The 21,722-nt window shown below is 42.6% G+C and overlaps 2 protein-coding genes across 7 annotated transcripts in view; one reads left to right on the top strand and one right to left on the bottom strand.

The window, feature by feature from the left end:
* Window positions 1-13,167, top strand: part of ARMC2 (armadillo repeat containing 2) — a 69,865-nt gene extending 56,698 nt beyond the window's left edge. Inside the window, exons 18-20 of the mRNA XM_021553773.3 lie at window positions 855-1,012; window positions 5,097-5,270; window positions 12,824-13,167. Of these exons, the coding sequence (XP_021409448.2) occupies window positions 855-1,012; window positions 5,097-5,248 (310 nt within the window). The 3' untranslated portion in view covers window positions 5,249-5,270; window positions 12,824-13,167. The remainder of the gene's footprint in view (window positions 1-854; window positions 1,013-5,096; window positions 5,271-12,823) is intronic.
* SESN1 (sestrin 1) overlaps window positions 8,432-21,722 on the bottom strand; it is a 78,029-nt gene continuing 64,738 nt past the window's right edge. For 5 of the 6 annotated variants that reach the window (XM_021553768.3, XM_077782277.1, XM_021553770.3 and 2 more), the window contains exons 2-10: window positions 17,859-17,924; window positions 16,776-16,976; window positions 15,703-15,885; window positions 14,290-14,532; window positions 12,889-13,036; window positions 11,950-12,062; window positions 11,517-11,707; window positions 11,142-11,286; window positions 8,432-9,557 (exon numbers count right to left, since the gene is read on the bottom strand). In XM_021553768.3, coding sequence (XP_021409443.1) covers window positions 9,471-9,557; window positions 11,142-11,286; window positions 11,517-11,707; window positions 11,950-12,062; window positions 12,889-13,036; window positions 14,290-14,532; window positions 15,703-15,885; window positions 16,776-16,976; window positions 17,859-17,924 — 1,377 coding nt within the window. In that variant the 3' untranslated portion in view covers window positions 8,432-9,470. The other variant, XM_077782278.1, reaches the window with a different exon arrangement.

The raw sequence follows: 21,722 nt of genomic DNA, 5'->3' as shown, positions 1-21,722 counted from the left end.
GTGCAAATTATTTTGGCTTTTCATTAGATGCCTCCTGTTGTTCCACAAGGACTGCCTTCAGAGAGGAGAAAGAAAGCAAACCTCTTTTTGAGTGGTCTTCAGTGACTGATATTTTCAGCCATATCTGAATATAATAGTTATCCTGTACTAATCAACAGATTATAAATCTTTCTGTGGAGAAGTGAGGGAAGGAGGGGGTCCTAAGGTTGAAGAAAAGGTAGTTCTTTGATCATGGAAATAGCAAATTCATTTGGATTTGTGTTGTTTTTTTTTTGTTTGTTTTTCTTTTTTTTTTTTGGTTGTTGGTTTTTTTTGGGGGGTTTTTTGTTTTGTTTTGGTTGTTTTGTTTTGTTTTTTTTTTTTAATGATGATTTGCTGTGTAGTCACATGGGTATCCTGGCTGAAGCTTTTTCTGCATTCCCAACACCTTTTCCAGATGAATCATTTGTGCCTGATAAAGTTTGGCTCGGATTGCAATCTCTGCTTTAGTGGTAGCCACAGATTTGGGACAGTCCCATATTGTAGTGAAATTTGATGGAATTTTAGTATCTTTGAAATGGTTACATTTTCAAAGTATGTGAATGAAATTGGTCAGGTGGGTTAGAAAGTTACAGAGGATGGGCAGCTGCAGGCAGGAACACGTGTAGACAAAAGGCATGTTCACATCCTTGGGGAGCTACACTAAATGAAAAGGGGCAAGTTACTGAGGAAAAAAGTAGCATCTGAAGTTTATTAATGTAGAATTTTCCTGCAAACTTCCATGGAGCTTGCGTATATTTCTAGACTGCCAGATTTTGAAGAGCTGAGGAGTAAATTCCATGGAACAAACCACTGGTTTTGTTTGGTACTGACAGGTTGGTTGACTGCTTACAAGACTTTGGGCCAGCAGACTGGCAGCTCTCGTGTTTGATCTGCAAAACCCTGTGGAACTACAGTGAGAACATGGCGAGCACGGCCTCCTGCTTCAGCGGAAACACCGAGGCGCTGCTGATGCTGCTCACAGCACTTCTAGGTGAGACCCGTAGTCTTGGCCTCTTTTCCTCAATGAAAGAAATGGAAGGAGCAAAATTAAAGCAGGATTAGTTTGGGTGGGAAGTCTGTCCTGCAGCTTTATTGGGTAGCCAGTGTGGACTGTCTAGCAACACAGTGGCCCCTGTGCAGCACACACTGGGCCCCTGGGGATCATGGCATTTCTGGGGTGCAGCAGGCTGACTTTGATGCCTGGCCACCTTTCTTGTCTCTCCATGGTCTCCTTGTGGGCAAGGACAACATCTGGTCCCTAAAGCCAGGAAGGGTGTGCTCTTTGCTTCACAAGGCTGAAAGGTTAATGTAAGGACCTTCATTTGCTTACCCAGTGGGATTTTTTCATCCAGGCATTTACTTTTGCTTCAAATTTTACATAGTTCAGTGGCTGTGTAATAGTCCTGTAGTCAGTATATGTAATTTTCCTCCTTTAGTTTTTGAGCAATGCTTTGCTTATGATTTTATTTTGGGTAGGTCATATGCAATTTTCTTGAAAAAATCTTTAAAATACAAATCAAATTGAAAGAAACTAACTATATTTGATATGGTTTTAATTGGAAATTGATTAAAGATGTATACTTACTGTTAGACCCAGACAGAACATGAAATCTCATGGTCTCTTTTGTTGTAGACAATCAGAAAAGTGGGTGGATTTGTGAGGACTTTTTTCCAGTTACAGCAGAATTACTGATATTTGCTGCTGTAATAGTTCCTTGTATTACATTCCTTGCTGTGATGGACTTTATCTTAATGTGTGCAGCAATTCCATCTATTTATCCGAAAATAGCAGTGTTTCAAGGTTATTACTGCACTTCTTAACATTCTGCAAGAGATCTACAAACTTTACAGCCACAATCATGCTTGAATTTTCTGGTATACAGCAAGGAGTATATATCTTTGTTTTAGAAAGTATATGCTTATGTGCTTTTGTTTTCCTATGCATTTAACACTGCTTATTGAAGCAATTGATTTGACTGAAGAGTTCAGGCTGGATAGAAATTGTAACTCTCATTGTATAGTATAACTTTCATCAACTGGAAGTTTGTGTACAATTGCAATTGCAGTTAGAGTATGCAGCTGTAGTGGTAATTAATTAGGAAGAGGTTAGAATTAAATCAGAAGGCCAGTCATTCTTCACAGTCATTCTTCTAGTCAGAACAGGAGCTGTAGAAAAAGCACATCTTATTCATTGGATCTGGTTCCTCTGTGTGCAGAGAGCCAACAAATCTTAGTAATAGCAGCTGGTTAATATTGTCCTACATCTTCCTTCTCCCATTGTGTCCAGTAACAGCCTTGAACTGTCATTGCTCTGATTCTATCATTCAGGAAGCAGAAGGCAACTGCTGAAAGCCAGTGAACTGTACTTGAGCGTCAGCACACCCTCAGGAAGCGGAAAAAGTGGAGCATGGCACAGCAGACACCTCACTTCACCTGCTGTGCTTGGCCTCCTCCCTTTTATTTTTCCCTTCCCCATCTGGCACAGGATGACAAAAGATACAAGGAAGCAAAAGGGAATAGAAGTGGCCTGGAAAGATGTTGTGCCCAAGAGAAAGGCTGGACAAAGGGCACTGTTTGTTTTTCTTTTTCCCTGCCTGATCCCAGCAGCCTGGGATGCAGTGGCCTTGCTTTCCAATGGCACTTGTCATTCACCTTCTTTCAGCTGGTTGACTTTCATGTCACTCTGCTGGCTCAGAGCTTCTGGAGGCTGCTGTTCCCAAGCCCCTGGCAGCAGCTTTGCCTTGGCTCAGGCCCACACGAGCAGTGATGGAGATGAGCTTCTGTCTTGGGAACATTCTTCTGTTTGGTCATTCACTGAAAAGAAAGTTTCTCCCTCTCTCTCCAGACATTTTCTTGTGCTTTTACCTCCACTATCAATTCCAGGAGGTTATTTTGGAATCTCAGTCCATGTGAACTCTTACATGCCATGACAGAGCTTCCAGGGCTGCCAGCCCCTGTCTTGTTGGTATTTCAAGGATGGGCAGCCCTTGCAGACTGCAGGAGTCTGCACTCTAGTCTACAGTTTCCTCCACAGTATGCAGGCCCGCTGTGTTTGTCTTGTTCCTGGGCTTGCAGCCAGCACATATACTCTTTGGCCAGGACCCAATATTGCTGGTTTTTGAGGAGAGTCGTGGGAAAATTCAATTATCTGAGGATGCACAGCTTGCATATGGAACACTGATCCTCGCTGATCCCCAGCGCTACTCACGTTCTGCTTTGGGGAATTTACTGTTTCAGTTCAACACTTCGGCTTTGAACTGCTTCTGACCTTTGTTCTTGTAGGCTGGAATTCTTGACCTCAGTGATTTCATAAATATTCAGTCGACTTCTGGGGAGCACAGCTGTCTAATAAAAGGGAGAAATGCCTCTCACTCTGTGTTTGTACAGAGTTAATTTGGGTAGAAAAAAGCAGGAGTAGGCAAAGCAATTCTCCTTTAAAACAAATCCCATAATCCCTTATTTTTCACTTCAGGGTCTCTGGCTTCTCTGCTGCTGAGATTGATTTTAGGTATGTTGGGTTACTGTGCCATTGATATGACAAGAGCTAATGGCATAGGTTGCAATAAGACAAAATTCCAATTAAACATTAGGAAGAGATTTCCATCCTGGTGGGAATTAAGCTCTGGAACAAGCTGCTGTCCTAGAAGGTGTTAAGTACTCAACAGTATACAGACTAGAGCAAACTGATACATGGTGACTCTGCTCCAGAGATTTTTTCCCAACTTAAATTGTCCTATGACATCATCAAATATAGATTTGATGTCAAAGGCTGGATTTTGTCTCTGATTACAAGCTTTCTTCCTGCAGAGATATGACATCCTTCTTGAAAGAATGGGTGTTCTTTTCTTCTTTATTTTATTACAGAAAGACTCTAAATGTCATCTCCTTATGTAGAATCTCTTCTGCAGTCTTTCTCACAATCAGCCTCTGTTTAATTTTGGTAGTTGCAGTGTAGTGGCACAGGAGCCAAGTACTGCTTGCAGTTGCTGGTAACTTTGTGTGAGCTGGAGCCCATCTCCACACACAGGAATGTCATTTCTTCCTCCATACCTGTCTTAGCTCAGCCCATCTGATCTGCACAGGCACTTTGGCATGCTTTTGGATGGGAGTAAGTGCTGTTGGAGCATCTCTTTTTTACATAAAGTTTGACTCAAAATGTGGGTAACTGAATTTTCTGTTCAGCCCCAAGTTGCCTAAGCCTGCTGTGACTGTGCAATAAGCTCCCTTGCAGAGTTATTTATTTAACACATTGTGAATCTGGTGCTTTTTCATAGTGTAGGCCATGGGTTAAGTATTGCTCATTTGGAGCAGGATTCTACCTTCATTTTAGGTCTGTTTATGGTCTAAAGCCTGTCAAATATCCTTCTGTTAAACTGTGTGGAAACATTTGTTCACATTATCAGTTGTGTTTGTGGATTCCTGATTCAGGAGAATGCTTCTGGTTGAAGACTGATTTGTATTTTCTCTAAGTGTTGATCTTTTTGCCATATTAAATGCTAAGCAAAATGGAGGGGGAAAAATTACTGATGACTTCCTTTAATTCTTAACATTGTCTTTAATAAAGATTGTCCTGCTGTTTTATTTTTGAAATTTGCAATGAAAGGAGGGCATCAGTAAATACAGTAAGTACCATGGCTCAAGTTCCTTCAGTGTGAGAGTAGATACAGCTTGAAAATGTCTCCAGATTAGAAGAGCAATTTAGGACAGGAAAAACATAGTTGTAATTAGATGACTGGATTGCTTACCTCAGCAAAATTGCTGTGGGCAGTATTGAACCCTGGGTACTTTCCAGACTGACAGTCACAGTAAATGATCAGTCTCGGAGACAGTTTTTGTCTCAGAGACACCTGTGAGGTGTGAGAATAAAAGAACTTGCAGTACCATTTTCACTGTTCTACTGGCATTACCATCCTTTATTTTCACTTAAATCTAAGACCCTCAAAGAGTGATGCTTAACTTATCTCAAGTGCAGTTGTTCCTAAGCCATCAGCTACACAGCTGGTAAGCTGTGTCACAAAATATGTAGTTGAGTATATTTTTATTTGGAACTGATGAGAGTATTTCCTTGATTACAGATGAAGAGGTAGAGTTGGAGTGCAGCCTTGACAGAGATATAAAGGACTGCCAAAGAGTATATTGGGAAAGAGAGTTCAAGCCCGTGGCAGAAAAACTTCTTGACAGAATTCAAAGCCATCACTCTTCAGCTGAGTCTATCACTCCCTTTTAATCAGTCGGGGTGTTTTTGTCAGGTAAGTTGTATATTTCTAATATACCTGTACATTGCCAGTGATAAGCTTGTTGGAGAGCATGACTTTTTAAAAAAAGTCAGAAAAGCCTGGCATTTATGTACTGGATGCTATCTTCTGAAGAGCTTGTATGAAATCTTTGCATGTGTAATTACTTTTTACAATATTAACTGAGCTGATGAAGCAGCTGTTCAGTGTGACTTGTCTAGTAATTGCATTGTTTCTTGACTGGAAAAATAAAACAAAAATATTTGCTGAACTTCTACTTTTTAAAAGGTAAGTTATGAGTGAGTACTTGGACCTCTGTGGTACCAAAAATGCTGTGCAAATGAATGTTATGTGTCAGGAGTCACATCTTACCTACAGACTTTGACATGCTTTTACCTTAAGAAACTTCTGTGACAGAGTAACCCGGTGCTATTGGGGCACTGTCCTGTGTTCCTTTATGAGCTTCACTCTTCAGATCAAACACAGTCGGTGGCCAGAGCAGTCACCCCCTTTTCCTTCTGACACTGGGGACAAGGGTCTAGGGTATCCCAGCTAACCCAGCTGCTGCCTTGATGCTTGTGGGATGTAGGTCCAGCTGTGCTGGTCTTTCTTGAATTGGGACTTCCCATCTTTAGGCAAAGCACCTATATCCCTGATGTCAGAGAATTTCAGTTGGTCCCACACTCCCAGGAGCCGCCTGTGTGCCTTGTCTCAGATTTCTTAGCCAGCTGTCTCCCCTGAGCCTGTGTCTCCATCTGTGGGGCCGTAACAGGCCTCTTTCTCCCTGTTCCCCCTGACTGCTGCTGGCTTGTTTATTGCTCAGTTTTCATCCTTGCAGCTTGTAGCCCATGGATTAGCTCAGCAGGCGCATCACTGGCCTCGAGTGTTAACAGCCCAGTTGGCCACAGCGAGCTTTACAGACCTGACCCATTTCTCTCTTTCCTGACCTCAGATTACTGAGAATAAGCAGCTGTGCAGGTGCTCCTGCTCCTGCGGGTCAGCAGCATCGCGCTGGGCCATGTGCAGCAGGAACTGCTCCAGCTCCTCTCTGGGAGAGGCTGGAGGAATTTGTTGGGAGGCAGTGATTCCTAGCTCCCTCAGTGGCACTGTTCTCTCTACCTTTGGTAGTGGCCAGACCTCTGCATCCAGGTTAGGAGAGAGAGGCTAGGAAGTAGTGCCATGGTAGAAGGGCAGCAAGACTTCTTTCCTAGTTTAGATCCCTGCTTTTATGGGGCAGGGAAAGGGATATTTTGTGGTCCAGGTTTTGGGAGTGATGAGGAGGAAACTTCAGTGAAAGTGATAAAATTTGCTCCATTCTTTGTGTCTCAGCAGCTCAGGTGTTACTTGTGCCCAGTAAGGCTCAGGCCCTGCTTTGGGAGCTGGTGTGGTGGCAGCCTCTGTCACGGCAATCCACAGGAGAGAAGTGCTCGGTATTCAGTGTGGTTTGGCTCCAACAACAGCTCTGCTCAGCTCAGAAATATCTCAATTATCATCCCTTCTTTTGCCATTTTAATTTTAGCTGAAGTTGAAGGGAAGATAAATGGCTTCAATGTCCCATTTGTTTCTGGGAGAAAAGAATGGATTTGCTTTGAGAGAGTATTAAAGAAGGGATGACGGGTAAGCAGTCCCTATGGGGAAGAAGCTGGAGGCATTTGTTCCTGGCATGTGTGTCACAGAAAGGCAGGCAAACATCCAGCTGTGCAGGGCAGGGTGGGAGCACTGGAAAAGGCCCCGGTGGCTAAGCCCAGTTAGCAGGACTAATCGGAATTGACAAGGGCTGACTCTGTCAGAAAGCAGTTGATACTGATGGCTGACTCAAGTCAAGGTGGTCCTTGGATAATTAAGATGTGCTCAAATACAACATTAATTATGTCAGTTATTACTGATCAAACTATAACGAAGAGCCTGAAGCACTGAGTCTGCAGCTGGGCAGAGCTGGGGTTCCTGGGGCAGCCACCATGTGTGAGCTCTGGCCTTTGTACAGGAAGAGGCACCTTCAGAGTAGCTGATTGAGAAGAGAGGGTGGCAGAGGACTCTTGAGCACTCCTCTGGTTGAGCTATACCAGCCTCTGTCTTTCCCTGGAGATAAGCCTGTGAGCAGTAAGAAGCAGCACCAGAATGCTGGATTTCAGGTGTGTTCTTATGGCATAATTTACCATTTGGGTACCTCTGCCACAGACCTCAGTGCAGCAGCTCTCTGGTGTCTAGGAGCCCTTTCCTGTTGTCCTCTGGGGAGAGCTGCCAGCACAACAGCTGAGGTACTTGAGAGGCTGCTGCACTTCACAGCCATGGGCAGGGAGCTGGGATTGCCTGCAGGTTGTGGCTTGTTTTCTGATGGCAGCTGTGACCAGATAAAGCCATTCACACATGGATCCACTGCAGTGTTTACTGCTTGAAAAGTGAGAGGGCACTTGGATGTGGCTGAGAGCATAGGATGAAAACGGCCAGTTTATGTTTCTTGGAAAAATTCATGTCTACCTTTGACCTCAGAAAGCACTGGGAGACTCAAGCACTGCAGAAACTTTTCACAGACTGGAAAGGCACAACTCAGCTGTACAATGCCCTTAAGACAGGAAAGTTTTTCTCTGTTTTTGGAACATTAAAAATCCTGTATTTTCAGTTAAAAGGAAGCACCAGATGCTTCCTGTTAGTCACAATTTTTGACAGTTTATTAATCTTTCTCCTCTAGATCTTTTTAGATATTTTAACTTCTTGGACTGTAAACTTAAAACTGTTCTCAGAAAGTTCTGTAGAAAGAGAAACCAGTCTGAGCTGAGACCCACGCAAGAGGACAGACATTAAACTGCTTATGGTCTTGGGAAAATCCATTTCGCATAATCACAGAAAAATCTTAGAATCAGCTGAGTTGGAAAGGACCCATCAGCATAATCAAGTCAAATTCCTGGTCCTGCACCAGACACCCCAAGAATCACACCTTGTGCCTGAGAGCTTTGTCCAAATGGGTGAAAATATCAGCAGTACACAAGAAGTGTTCCCAGTACAGTTAGTGAAGCTCTGGCTCTGTTTTTAAACTTCTCCTCCCACCATTTTAGACTCAGTTAAAAAAATTCATGGGTCATGATTTTAACTGTTTGCTCAGTTACTGTTTGAAACATTTAAAATGGTCTTAGAAAACCAGTAGGAACAGAAGCCTAAAGTTAAACCACACAGAAACACCAAGAGAAAAAGTTGTTACCTTTATTTCAAAAATACCAGTAATACTGACAAATTTAAAAAGCAATTCACACTCATACAAAAGTATTCATGTGTTCTCCAAAACCACTGTATATTAAACGTCAGCATTTTAATCACGTTTTGATTTACTAAAAATAGATGTTTTTTAGCCTAGTTATTTAAGCAACTGCAAAAATCATTAAGACCAGCGTTGGGCATGTAATACAGTAGGACTGTTTGGCAGTCTAGAACAACATTCCCACGCCTTTTCCTAGCTCCTTCTTGGTTCATCCATGAAAAGGAGTATGAGAAGCTACTCGACACTTTGTGTAGGTAGATCTCTAAGAAGCTCTGAGGACTCCAGTCCCCTTCTTTCCATAGGAAGACCATTGCACTTTGGAGCTCACAAAATAATGCTGAACAAACATCCTGTTTTTAAGGCTAGACTAGTTGAGAAAATTGACTGCTATCTTTCAAATTATCAGTGTGGACAGAAGAGGTTTAGTTCTGATTAAACAGGGAATCTAAATAACAAGGCTTTTTTGAAACCACACACAGTAAAGGCTCAGACAATAGCAGTGCTCACTTTCACTTCTAGCTCAACTGGAACAGCCTGGGTCTGTTCACTCCACCTGCACAAATAGCAGCATCAAGATTTTCTAAAATTATTCTCGTAGGGAAAGCAAATGTCATCAAGTCCCAGTTCTTTTCGCACTCTGACTCCTGCAGTATTTGCCTTAACACAAGATCTATGTATCTATGGTTTGCTATATTGCCACAAGTTCAGAGAATGTCCCGGGCTGTCTAAAGCCAAAATACCATGAGCAGGCAGCACTTCTGCACAACCCTGTCTGTCAACCGCCAAGCATTCGCTGCCCAGCGGCAGCAATGATATTCCAAACATGGAAATAGCTGAAACTAAAGGAGTTATGGCACAATGGGCATCTTAACTTATAGCTACTGTTGGTCCTGAGGCTTCGTATCCTCCTCTGCCATACTGCAGCTGCAGAACATTCCAACGTCGACAGGCAGCCAGAGACATCAGGTCATATAGCGAGTAATAGCTCTCAGAGCATAAAGTAGTTCGGCTTGCATCCGAGCTTCTACCAGAAGCAAATTTACATGGACCTTCAGGAGAGAGAAGAAGTTCCGCTGTAGCACCGTGCTCACCACCACGTGCTGCAGCCAAAGGACGCCTGGGGGCTGTGGGTGTTGTGCTGGTACAGCAGCAGCAGGGGAGCACTGCCTGTGTCACCAGCCACACCTCACTGTGGAGCTCACTGACGCGGGCAGAGGAACCAATGCCACACTCGGTACTGTGGCACTGGCTCACAGGCACACTTACAAAGGGCCAGGGCCATAGGGAGAGGAAATTATCCTTTATCAGACTTTAGCTGGAAAAAACAGACAAGCTTTCAAGCACGCAAGCCCTTCTTTGGAGCACAATATGCACAGCTTGTTCAGTTTCAATGAGGCTAATAATTAAAGGCAGAAGGGTAGTGAGTATCTGTGGAGCAGAGGGGGGTGCTAGCAAAGGTAGGGGTGATAAGGACATTTGCCCCCAAGGACTGAGAAAGAAACAGAGAGAGCTTCCACCTGAAAAACACAGAGTGGTTGGTCAAGGTGAAGCACCAGAAAAACTCTCAAGTGTCATAAACCCTCTATCTCTACTGAGACACAGGTGTTTAGTAGCTCCTGGAGCTAAGAATTTCAGTTCCCCAGATCATCTCCTCAATGCCTTTACTGCATTTCTTTTAGGATGAAATCAAAAACTTGTTGGGGGGAGGGTGTGAAAGTATTTTTTCACTGACAGCAGGTTGCTCTGAGTTTGCTCTGGCATGTACAGGTTGTATGTGGTTTCATTTGCATAATATCTGTGAAGATGTAGGTTATTGCGTTCAGTGACACATATGTGAATGAGCCTTTGCTTTTAATGGCTATGGAGATGCAAAGTTTTGGGCTTTAAAGAAAGATTTGTGTGCTTGGAATGTTCATCTATCACAGTCTAACCAAATCATAGATAGTGTCGTACTTGAACAATCTTAAATCATTGTAGTTACAGGACCCTGCTTTAAGGGGTTTATCAAGAAATAGAGCCTTTAGTAATATGAGCATTAATGATTTCTGCATCTTTATGTTTCAGCATTGACTTTAAGTGAGGTCAAGAAATACCTTTCAAAAGAAAAACTGAAGGATATAAACTTAATGGATTCAATATCTGGGAGCTGACAGCAGGAAATGTGATTGGGAGGTGTAATTCAGGCTGTAACCCAGCAGCAGAGCTTTTAGGCTTTGATTAAAAAACTGTTTTGGGACTATCCATGCCAGAAGGGCTAGGGGACTGGAAACACCCTGGGCCAGCCAGAGACCTGTTCCAGGTCTGCTGCCAAGAGATGGATGGATCGTGCACCACTTTGCTGCCTCTCTGGGATACAGGCAGTACTGACTGCAGTTGAGGTGAAGCTGTACCATTCTCATGTCTAACCCCCTGTACTTCTCAGAGCTTGCCCACTCCATGTCAGCTGTTAGCCAGCACACAGGCAGGAGGAAAGGGGAGATTATTTCAGCCTGGGAACACAACACTTCCCAATGACTTGACTGTGAGCAGAACACCAGGAGCACCAGCTAAAGCTTAAGCTGTGTGGCAGTGGCTGCCAGGGAGACACTGATCTGGGGCCCGTGGCTGTCTCTCAGCATGCACACCAACTGTACCTTCTCAGAGTGTTCAAACTGTCTCCAGAAGCTATCATACATTCTTTTTGTGGTCTTTTCAGGAGTGCAAACCACAGTCTTGATATAAACTTTAAAGCTGCGGTCCAACAACTGATTAATTTCACCATAGTCATAATCATCATATCTGTTTGGAATTGAAAGAAAACACTTTCATTTTCAAGCAGCAGTCATTACACTTGCATTGTTTCTAAGTTCCTATGGCAAAACAAATTATTGGGTAAGTGTAACACCAGTGGCCCTCCTCCATAAACAAAAGTATGTTTAAAAATATGTGCATGCTTGCTTAATAAATAGTTCTGGTTCATCCCAAGCAATAAAAGCCAATGCATTTAGAGCAAAAACAGTAAAACTGACCTTATTCCAAACATACAATGAATATAGTTCCAAATAGCTCGTCTTAGCATTGAGGTATCCACATCTTTGTGCATGGCCATTGTGTTGTAAGTCAGATTATAAGCAATATGGAACTTCTCATCAAGTAGTTGTCCCACATCTGGATAAAGACGATTAACCAAGGAATAGCCGTGGTCTTCCCAGGAATAATCCTTCGAATAAGTAAAAATGAAGAATTGAGCATTTCAGAAATGAACTTGTGGAGACCCAGAGCTTTAATATAGTTAAACATCCCAGGGCAGATAATCCAATGGGGATGGGGGTTGTTAATTTGTTGGCTTAATTTAAGCCTCACCCATGGGGGCAGTGAGAACAAAGCCATTTCCAGGTTTGGTATCTGGTACAATGAGCAGGTTGTTCCCTAAGCCTCCTGATGGCAGCCCCCAGCCTTTACCTGAACACGAAAGGTGGGCACATGCATTCCGTGTCTGGAGAAGTCTTTGTAACCATAGCTCGTATCCTCAAAGTGGCGAGACACATCTCTTGTTGCTGCAGATTCTTCATCTTCTGTTAATGTCAAATAGAATTTCACACAATTTGTAAGGAACAAATTGGAAGTGTATGAGCAGAACTCCTGCAGAAGAATGGGTCTCTGTGCTTTTTAATCAAAAATACATTTTCACTGGACTACCTGTATTAAGATTCTCTGGTACAGCTCTGTGACTGCAGCTATGGTGTTCAGAGGCAACTCCAGGAAAAACACTCAGGTTTTTTTCTTACAGACAAACATCTTTTTTGCCCTTCTGTTGTACTGCAGTCTTCACCCTGAATCTAGGGGAAGTTTTCCCCCTAACTCAAGAGGTCTGTAAAAATGTCAGGGGAAAAATTTGGTTTGGAACAGAGCTTATTAAAAGAGAGACTTTGAGACTCTCATGCCAAGTGTGTCTCAGAGGAAACTGTATTGAAGAGGCCATTACAACCCTAAACTTTTAATAGATTTTGCCTCTCAGTCATCTGAAAAGTAATGTTTCATACACTTAAATAGCAAAGCACATCAAGTGTCTTGTTTTAGAGCATCTTGCAAGATGCATAAATATCCCGTGAAACTTCTAAAACTCTCCAGAGAGAGTCCATTTCTTCTGGAGATTTCTATTAAACACAATTTTGGTCAGAGACTGTTTTGGTGTGTCTGTGAGCAGCCACAAATCTTGGCACTACTTTGCTTTTAAGTGTTCCTGAGAGAAATCAAGGCATCCCTAATCTTGATTCCTTCAAAGAAATGGTAATGTTTGTGTGACATCTAATAGCACTTCTTTTTCTTTTTGCAGGAATATTTCTACAAATAATTTGGAAAAGTCTTAATAAATACATATACAGACTACATCTGCGCTACCTGAAGAGCACACAAACATGCTTTCTCTCTTCTCTCTTTCAAAACGTGTGGCCATCTCTTCTTGGCTGGCTTCCTCTTCATCTCTGCACTCCTGCAGCTGCTTCATCTTCTCCATAAGAGCTTCAACTTCACAGACAGACTCTGTAGACTAAAAAGAAGAGAAAGACATTTCAATTTTATGCAACAGGAACTGACAATGATGGCAGAAATTGCCAAGCCAGAAAGTTTAAACACAACTGAAATCCTTTACATCTTTAAATAAAGATTTTTCAAAGAGCACAGTTTTTGAAAGAAACCTGTACTGACACAATGGCTTACATTTAGTCATCATCTTTTCTTAATTAGACCCCTGGTATTTTTAGCATGATTTAATAATCACAGCATTTTGGAACAAGTTGTTCTCACACTAAAATTAGTTTCTCTTAGTCTAAATGTTCAGCAACTGAAAAACAAGGAGCTGTAACAGAAATTCTGATAGAGGAAGTAACCACAATTTACCACCCAACTGTATTTTTCTCCTCCTCTGCTCAGAGAAGAAATATTTAAGGAAAAAGGAAGATGAGTATAAGTGCAGATTTAATGAAGCCTCGAAAGCCAGTGCAAGATAATCGTCTTTCACAAGAGTTGTTTTAACACCACAGGAATTCAGTTATTGATCTTGTAAACATTCATCAGCACCAAAGTAGAGTAAAATTATCTTTAATTTATACAGTTCTGCCCCTTTCCTCCCTGCCTTCTTCAGTTTGGTCCTTCAGAGAGCCAGCAAGCTCCATCAAACAAATTTAAATGCCACCCACACCACTGCAGTAAAATATCACAGGCAAGGATTTTGCAGTGAGAACACCCTCATGGCTGTTCTTAAACCAACACTTAGTTCACATAATTGTTTTCACCAAGGGAAAACAAGTCCAGATCAGCATAACTGCTGCAGGCAGGAGAGAGTGTTTTAAAGAGAGTCACAAAGTTGTGAATGATCCGTTAAAAATGGTCCATTGTGTGATGCATGACAAACACCTCAAGGCAAAAAAGTCAGAGCCTGAAACCAAAGGAAGAGCCAACTTTCCACTGCACTGATGAAAAAAGCATTCCTGGCCACTGCTGCTTAGGACACTGTCATGAACTAGCTGAGGCTGGGACTCATCGAAGTTCATCTTTATGCATGACAAGCAGAAAAAAAAACAGAGATTATGAGATTGTGTCTGCTTCTGCCTTTGGTAGCTTTCCCCAGCTTCCAGGTATCATTTCAGCTCCTCCTAAATGCATTTTTTCAATACGCACACCTGGATTAGGCCATCAACCTCACTCTCAAAAGAATGAAAAGAGACAGGCACCCTCCACATATTAAGTTTACAAAGAAATTACTATTGTTGGAAGAAATTGTTTGTTCAGACAGACACTTACTGGAATACTTCCAGCTGGGCTGGCATGGATTTCATCCACCCCGTGGTAACCATTTGTTATATCACATATGCAATAATTACTGACAGAGGGGGGCCTGAAGGTGTGACCCCCTTCACAGTCGATCTCTGGGCTGATCCCACAGCCAAACGTGAAGGAAGCAAGGGAGTGGTAGTGTGTAAGGAGAACGACTGCATGGATCAGCTCTGCCAGGGACCAGCTGTTCTCTTCTGTCTTCAGAAGTTGCTTTAAAAACAATGCAAAACAAAAGTATTAATTCGTTTGACCCCACCTTAATGCAGTTTATCAACGCATTGCTTTGTCAGCTAAAATTACTTTGCTGACATCCAAACATGCTTCCTAACTCTCTGCTGCCATTAGTGTGCTCAGTGACCTGCCAGACACAGACCTGCATGGTTACGCCACAAAGGACACAACTTCTCTCCCCTCTCTGTCCCTGGGCAGTTGAGTAAGTTGGAGTTTCTGTTTTGCACCATGTGGTTTCTATCGAGGCCATATTGACTTGCATTGAAATTTCACACCTCTGATGAAGGTGCAACCACAACTGTTGCATGTTTGTTCAAGTGGTCTTTACAACATCAGAAAAGCCAGGCAACTCCTTGCAGATCAGCTGTGTAAAAACCTGGCACAGGCTCCCTCCACCTTGTCCCTGTGGGTGGAATGCTCTAGATTTGACAAGAAGCTTCAAACCCCAACTTCCCCTTCAGGCAGGAAAGTGTGGGAGGTTTGGGGCCTTCTGGCAAAGCCTGTGCCCTCCCCCACAGCACAGCGTCCTGCCTCAGCTGGACCTGCCACCACCTCTCACCCAGCCAGGCAGCACAGAGGAAGTTCCAGCATCCACGTTCTCCTTGCTGCAGGCACAGAGGAGAGCAGCAGGGGTGGAAGAAGCAGCCCCTTGGTGGTTTGTTGGTGCTGCAATCCTGGCTGTCCTATACCACCACCACTCCCCCGGGCAGCTCTGCCAGCCTGTTCTCTCCATCCCACCTGAAAACTTATCACTTGAACTGGCAGCAAGCCAGACAAAAATGTGGTGGCTGGTGTTCTGCCTGACCTCTGGCAGCATCTCAGAAACACCCGGGGGTTCTAACTACTGAAAGTGCACAGCTTGAGGAGGGAGGTGCACACCTGAGCACATATTCACTGCACCAACAGAATTCCAACATGACAGAGAAATTTCAGGGTGTTGTAAATTAAATTTGTTACTCATTTAACAGCCATTATCCTGTTAGTTTTACACAACAGGGCACAAGTGATAATAGATCATGCAGTGATGTAGCACTGAAATCAAAGTCATACCACAGAACATCTTTCACCCTGTCTGACTCTGAATCCCAAGAATCTGTGGCTGCTTTACTGAAAAAAGGAGACATTCACATTACTCCATGAAAGACCTACCTCAATATGTTCCTTGGTGATAAGCCAGGGTCGGTGAGCCAACATTTTGTTCAGTTCTCCTAAATTTTGCAATTTTTGAGGTGCGTTTTCCAGACCATTCAACCATTTAGGGTCTCCACCGACATGAAGGAAGTCATTCACGTGGAGGTTAACAAGGTAAGAGCACTGATGTCGTGCTGCAGCCTAGAAAGGAAAACAGTGTGATACAGAAACAATTACAGAAAGTTAGTACTTTATGACAAATACCATGAGGCATCATTTCCTCAAAACATCCAAGAATAAGACTTGCACTGATCAAAGACTCAATAAAAAAAGATTTCTGAGATTAACACATCAACTTGTTTTGATTATTGCTCTCGCAACATAAATATCCCTTGTTCATACACACAATCATTATGCTGGCTACAGGTGCAACATGCCTATACCCAGAGAGAAATATAGGCATGGATTTACTGCATGTCCTGAAGCAAGTAATCCATACTGCATCTTTACCAGCAACAATCAAAAGCGGGTTTTAGATTGCATATGGCAGGAGAGACTACGGGCAGCTTCTCAGCAAAGAAAGGCTCAGTATCATTTACTCAACCCTTTCTACATCAAATTAAGACACAGCCCAAAACTTTAATTCAACTTCAGCAAGCAAAGATCATTGAATTGGCAGATTAAAAGTTAGAAATTAACCACTTTTGGCAGAAAACTTGCTCAGAATGTACATATTCAGAAATGGCACAATGGGACCAACTATTGAGTTAGAAGTATATGTGACAGGACACACACAAAAACAAGCTTTCTTGAGAAACAGTTTCTGAGATACTAAGGAAGCCAATAACAAACAATTATATCATTTCTATAGCATGCTTTTCCTCTTTTTCTCACAGTCCTACCAAATCTATGAACATAAAGTGCTGATCTTCTGAAACCATCTGTAAAGCACACACCAACAAACCTACTCTGCTTTTCCCTTAGCTGCTGGTGAAATGCCTTTCCAGCTAGAAACTGCAAGACACAGCAACAGCTGCTCTCAGACCGGGCTGGAGGCACGGCCAGCGTGGCGGTTCCTGCCGGGTGCGTACCATTATCCCGATGTAGTGCCGGTAATGGAGCGGGAGCGGGCCGTCCATTTGCAGGAGATAGTGCTGAGTTTTTAGAAAGCTTTCGAGATACTGTGGGTGGAAAACCATCACCAAGGTGACGTTGTCCAGTCGGCCCAGCGTGGCAAAAGACTCTGCAAACAGCGTGTGCATCGTGGCGTCCTCCTTTCCCACCTGAATTGTCTGATTGGAGAGAAGGAGCAATGAGCAATATTGTCCAAGTACCACCAGTAAAATATTGAATAAATACATTACTGCAGAACCCAGAGGCCCCAAGTGAAAAGATTTATACTATAAATCTATTAATGGCGTTAAATCAGTGCACATAAGGCACATTAAGTCCCTGTAATACTCTCATTTAGGAGATCACAAGTGGTTATACCAGCAAAAGGAGATTTTTGGCTTTAGTCTCTCTCTAATACAATGCTGACTTCTCCTTTTTTTAACTTTCACCTTCACTTTCTTGAATACCCCAGGTTGATCTTAGTTTATTATAACTAAAAGCTAATTGAATCATCACTTCTACGGGAAAAACAGGGAAAGAAGCAAAAAGTTGGCTAAAGTGACAAGAGAGGAAAAAAAAAGGAAATTGAAAAAGATTAAAATTCCTAGGAAACCACAGGCATATTACTAACTTTTCCTCTGCTCCAAATTCTCTTACCAGACAATCAGGAGAGAAGCAGCAGAAATGCTCATCCACAGCACTCTGAAGCTTGTCAGATTCTTCAGAGTGGTAGAGGCAGCTCAAGAAAAAGCAGTCCCAGAGCAGAGGGGCAGGTACCTTGTGGACCAGTAGGAAATTACATCCGGATGTTCACAAGGAAACAGTATTGGGTTTCTCTCATACTAGATAGCAGCATGGGAGGAGTCATAACTATTCCAAAGCTCCCCAAGGCTCTCACTGTTCTGTACCTAGAACTGTGGCCAAAGTCTCAGGACTGAATGTGATCTCTCCTGAAAATATTTTGCAGATCAGCAGCTGTCCTGAAACCATTGTGGGCTACTACTAAAATTATGTTCCTTAAAAGCATAAAGTTCACTATGTACTTGAAAACACTACCACACCTCCTTCTCAGGGATGAATCTGCTTGGTCCGTGTCCCAGTGGTCTAGGAATTCTTATTCCAAGTTCCTAGAAAAGAAAATTACACCACCTCAGCATTTAGTTATAAACAACTTTTTAGCTGTGGTTGCAAGAAAGAAAAGAGTACTCCGTTCAGAGCTGGGCTTATTTGGGTACTTGTGGTACTCTTGCACGGGCACTTTTACTAGTACTGTTTGTACAAATGCAAATCATTTTTTTTTTACAAGTGCTTTAAAATTAGCTGTGCTTGTTTACAGCATACTGCCCCACTCCAGCAACAAAAAGTTCAACAACAAAGGCCCTGTCAACCAAAGAAAACACAGATTTATATGCATGCACACACAAAAACACACTACAGGCTGGTTCACAGAAAATTCTGCATAAAGCATATTTTGGCAGGGTGTCCAGGACAAGGAGTTCCGAACATGCCGGCTGCTGTGTGGTTATGCCACTGATACAAAACGAGGCTGCTGTGTGTGTGTACATCCGCAGTTCGCCAGCACACAACACCCTGTGCATCTGTCAGGAAATGAAACAGCTGTAACCCTAATCAGATTTCTTCTTCCCAACCTCAAAGAGCACTTAAGCTTCTGAAAGTACCTGATCTACATTTGCATCTGCTTTCTTTTCAAGATAGGATAAAAAGCTATTCACATTTACAGAGAAGGAGGGAGGGAGGGGAATTTACTTAATGAGAAGAGCAGCAGCCACATCCTTGCACCCGCTTGTGTGGATGTGTTACCTTACAGGGAAGGTAGAGGCTGGATAACCCTGGCAGTTTACTACCTGTCCTCTCCTTCAGCCAGATGAAGTTTTCTGACAGGCTTATGGCACCCTCGGCCTTTGCTGAAGCCAAGGAGCAAATATATGGAAGACTTGGGTGCATTTGTGTCCTGCCCATTAATATGGTTCCCTTTGGAAGTGGGGGAGCCATGTGTTCCGGGCAGTCTCTCTAGCACAGCAGATGATTCCCCAAGAGCTGCTTGCCAAATGCAGTTGTTTACTTTGCCACATTTTCCCCACATAGGTAAAGGCTGTTATAAATATGCAATACTTAGTAGTGGTTGCACTCACTATTGCACTTTTTTTCTCTTTGTCTGCGGTTTCTATTTGCACAAGTTTCACTGTATGAGAAGCAATTTTATTAATCAGTTACTGTTTCCTGAACTTTCTCCTAAGATTAAAAAACAGCTTCAGAGAGCTGGAAACAATGAGTGCAGGCCTAAGTGGCAACTGCTGAACTCTTTAGACTCTGACAGTCTCCTTAAATCCCAAAGACAGATGCCTTAATTTCTCAAGTCTTACTTGGATAAAATAAGATCAAAGGGCATCTCTTACAAATAGTCTTTTCACTTTTTCCCCCTCAGTATAGCTTTTTCCTGCTATGGGTCCCAACACACACAAGCAAATTTTGCCTGTCAGCCAAGCAATGCCACTTGTAGGATGGAATTTACCAAAATCTCTCTTTAAAACTTCAGCAGAGCTTCTTATTTTGGCTATTTACACTCGAAAAACATCCTATAGCCAAACAACAGCAGGCAAAAAGAGAAATAATTTAAATTGTAAACAGGATTTAATTTAGCAGATGTCTGCAGTTTGCCAGATCAAGCCCTCCAAGATAAATACCTTGAAGTTTAATTCTTGAACAACTGTTTTTCAGTTTTTCCTTTTCCCAGAACAGTTAGAGGGAGGAAAAAACCTCCAAACCCAGATTTAAGAACCTGAGATCAGCAAACTGCTGATGTATTTTGCTTCACAATCTAAAATACATCACAATCAATACACTTCTGTTTATTAAAGGATACAGAGGTCAAACTTACAGTTGCACAGCACGTAACAGGTTATATTACTCAACCATCCAAACCCTCACTGCAAAGTGACTTAAGAGGTTTTTTAACAATTAAATGAATTGCTTTGTTTTCCACCAGGAGAGGGATCATCCCCCTAATATCATGGCACCAGCCTAGTACATGAGAAGCTTGGGGTCAAGGCTCTGTTTTGACAGAGACGTAACAAAGGATTTGTGAAGATGAGCCTGTTTCCCATCTGCAAAAAGGGGGTTTCTTCCAGAGGGTGCTGAGAACAGAAGCAACTTGCCATGAGGTGCATGCTTAACACAGTCATGAGAGCTGTGTAAAATCTGACCTGTTAGAAGCCTTTTGAAAACTTGTTCTTCAGTTACAAGCTATGGCAGACCTTTCAAAATCTATTTTTCTCTCTTTTTCAGAAGCAGCATTTAATCAAGTTCTCCTAGTACTTCAGAAATAGCTGTGTGCTTCCAGCATCCCAGCATTTCAAATACTTGATAACACAGTAACAATTCTCCAAACAGCCCTAGTGAATCTCTCCTTTGTCCTGAACGTATGTCTATGCTTCATGATATCCTTCATTAAACCTCCATCTTCCAAATATACTCAACTCAGGGAGCAACACTCTCCCTCACGAGGCAAGACCTGCATCCTGACCAGATGCACCACTACCTCACTCTCCTGCACCTTTCTCTTAAAGCACCATCTCACTTGAAGTACTTGGTGAAGAAGCTGTGTCTAGGACAAGCAGCAGCTGGAAAAAAAGCCTGTATTCCTTTTGGTCATTCCAAAAGTATAAGCAACTTCCATGCAATTGCAGACCACAGAACTGCACACCAAAGTGACCTACTTAGTGACATATTCTCTGCATCAAACTTCTCCTGGCTCCTTTCCTCCTGTTTGTCAACCTCATCAGACCACTTTCATTCAGTCTAGAAACTCTGCAGCTAAAAACAGCTCAAAGCTCAGCAGAAAGCCAACCACAACTGAGGCTTTAGGTGCAAATAAATAATAACAATAACAATAATAACAATAATGATGATGGTGATGCATCAGAGGCACTCAATCTTCAAAGCCAGAACATAAAACTAAGGTGGCTGCGAAGCTGAGCACCAAGGGTGGAACACGTAAACACCTAGGAACTCAAGCTAATGGAAGGAGGTGGGCCATGCTGGATGGCAATCCACTTCACTGCTCACCTTCCAGACATATCTTGACAGAAAAGCAAGACTTTAGCCATGTAAGTGCTGTATTGCTGTGTTGACAGAGACAACCTCTTCCCCCTTGTGTAATGTAACTTGTATTTCTGTATAGCCACTATTATTATTTCCATAGGAACTATGCTCATCAGGTACCCATCATTTCTCAATTTACACATTCCTCACCACTGCCATATCAGCCCAGCATCACATCTCATGCATTTAGGTAATGCAAGATTCCTGTGAGGTAGGACAAGCACATTATCTCCCATCAAGGTGAAAAAAAATCCCTCAGAAATTAAAAAGCTACACATCTTAGAGAAGCTGCTACAGAGCTGAGATCTCTGAAGTCACAGGCTAATGCCCTATCAGACTGTGTGCCTGTTCAGAGACTTCTCAGCCAGGAAATGCTTTATGCAAATTTACACTAAGAAAAAGCACTGCAGAGCTGAGACAGAAAAGTTAATGAGACCACTCTGCAAGCTTAATTATATACTTCCCAGTCACCACTTACTCTCACCAGTCTGGCTCAATTAGTACATCCAACTCCACAAGGACAACCAGACCAAAAGCCTGTACTGCCTGCACATACATGCTCAGGGAAGACCACTCTAAAGCCTCAGACATGTAAATTCACACAATGTAGAGCTTTTCTGTATCTTACAGAAAAGCCCAATCCAGCTCAATTTATCTGATCCAGCCCAATATTTAGGTAGCTTTTTTAAGCCTCTTGACAGGAACATCATTACTGTCAAACTTATGTAAAAGCCTGACATAAAAAATTGAACTGCAGTGGTGTGGAAGAGGTTTGTAAACATTTACAGTACAACACACATTAC

The sequence above is a fragment of the Lonchura striata genome, chromosome 3 (assembly GCF_046129695.1).
Source record: "Lonchura striata isolate bLonStr1 chromosome 3, bLonStr1.mat, whole genome shotgun sequence".
Classification (NCBI taxonomy): domain Eukaryota; kingdom Metazoa; phylum Chordata; class Aves; order Passeriformes; family Estrildidae; genus Lonchura; species Lonchura striata.
Note: the sequence above shows the minus strand (reverse complement) of the source record. Positions and strands in the feature narration are given on the sequence as shown.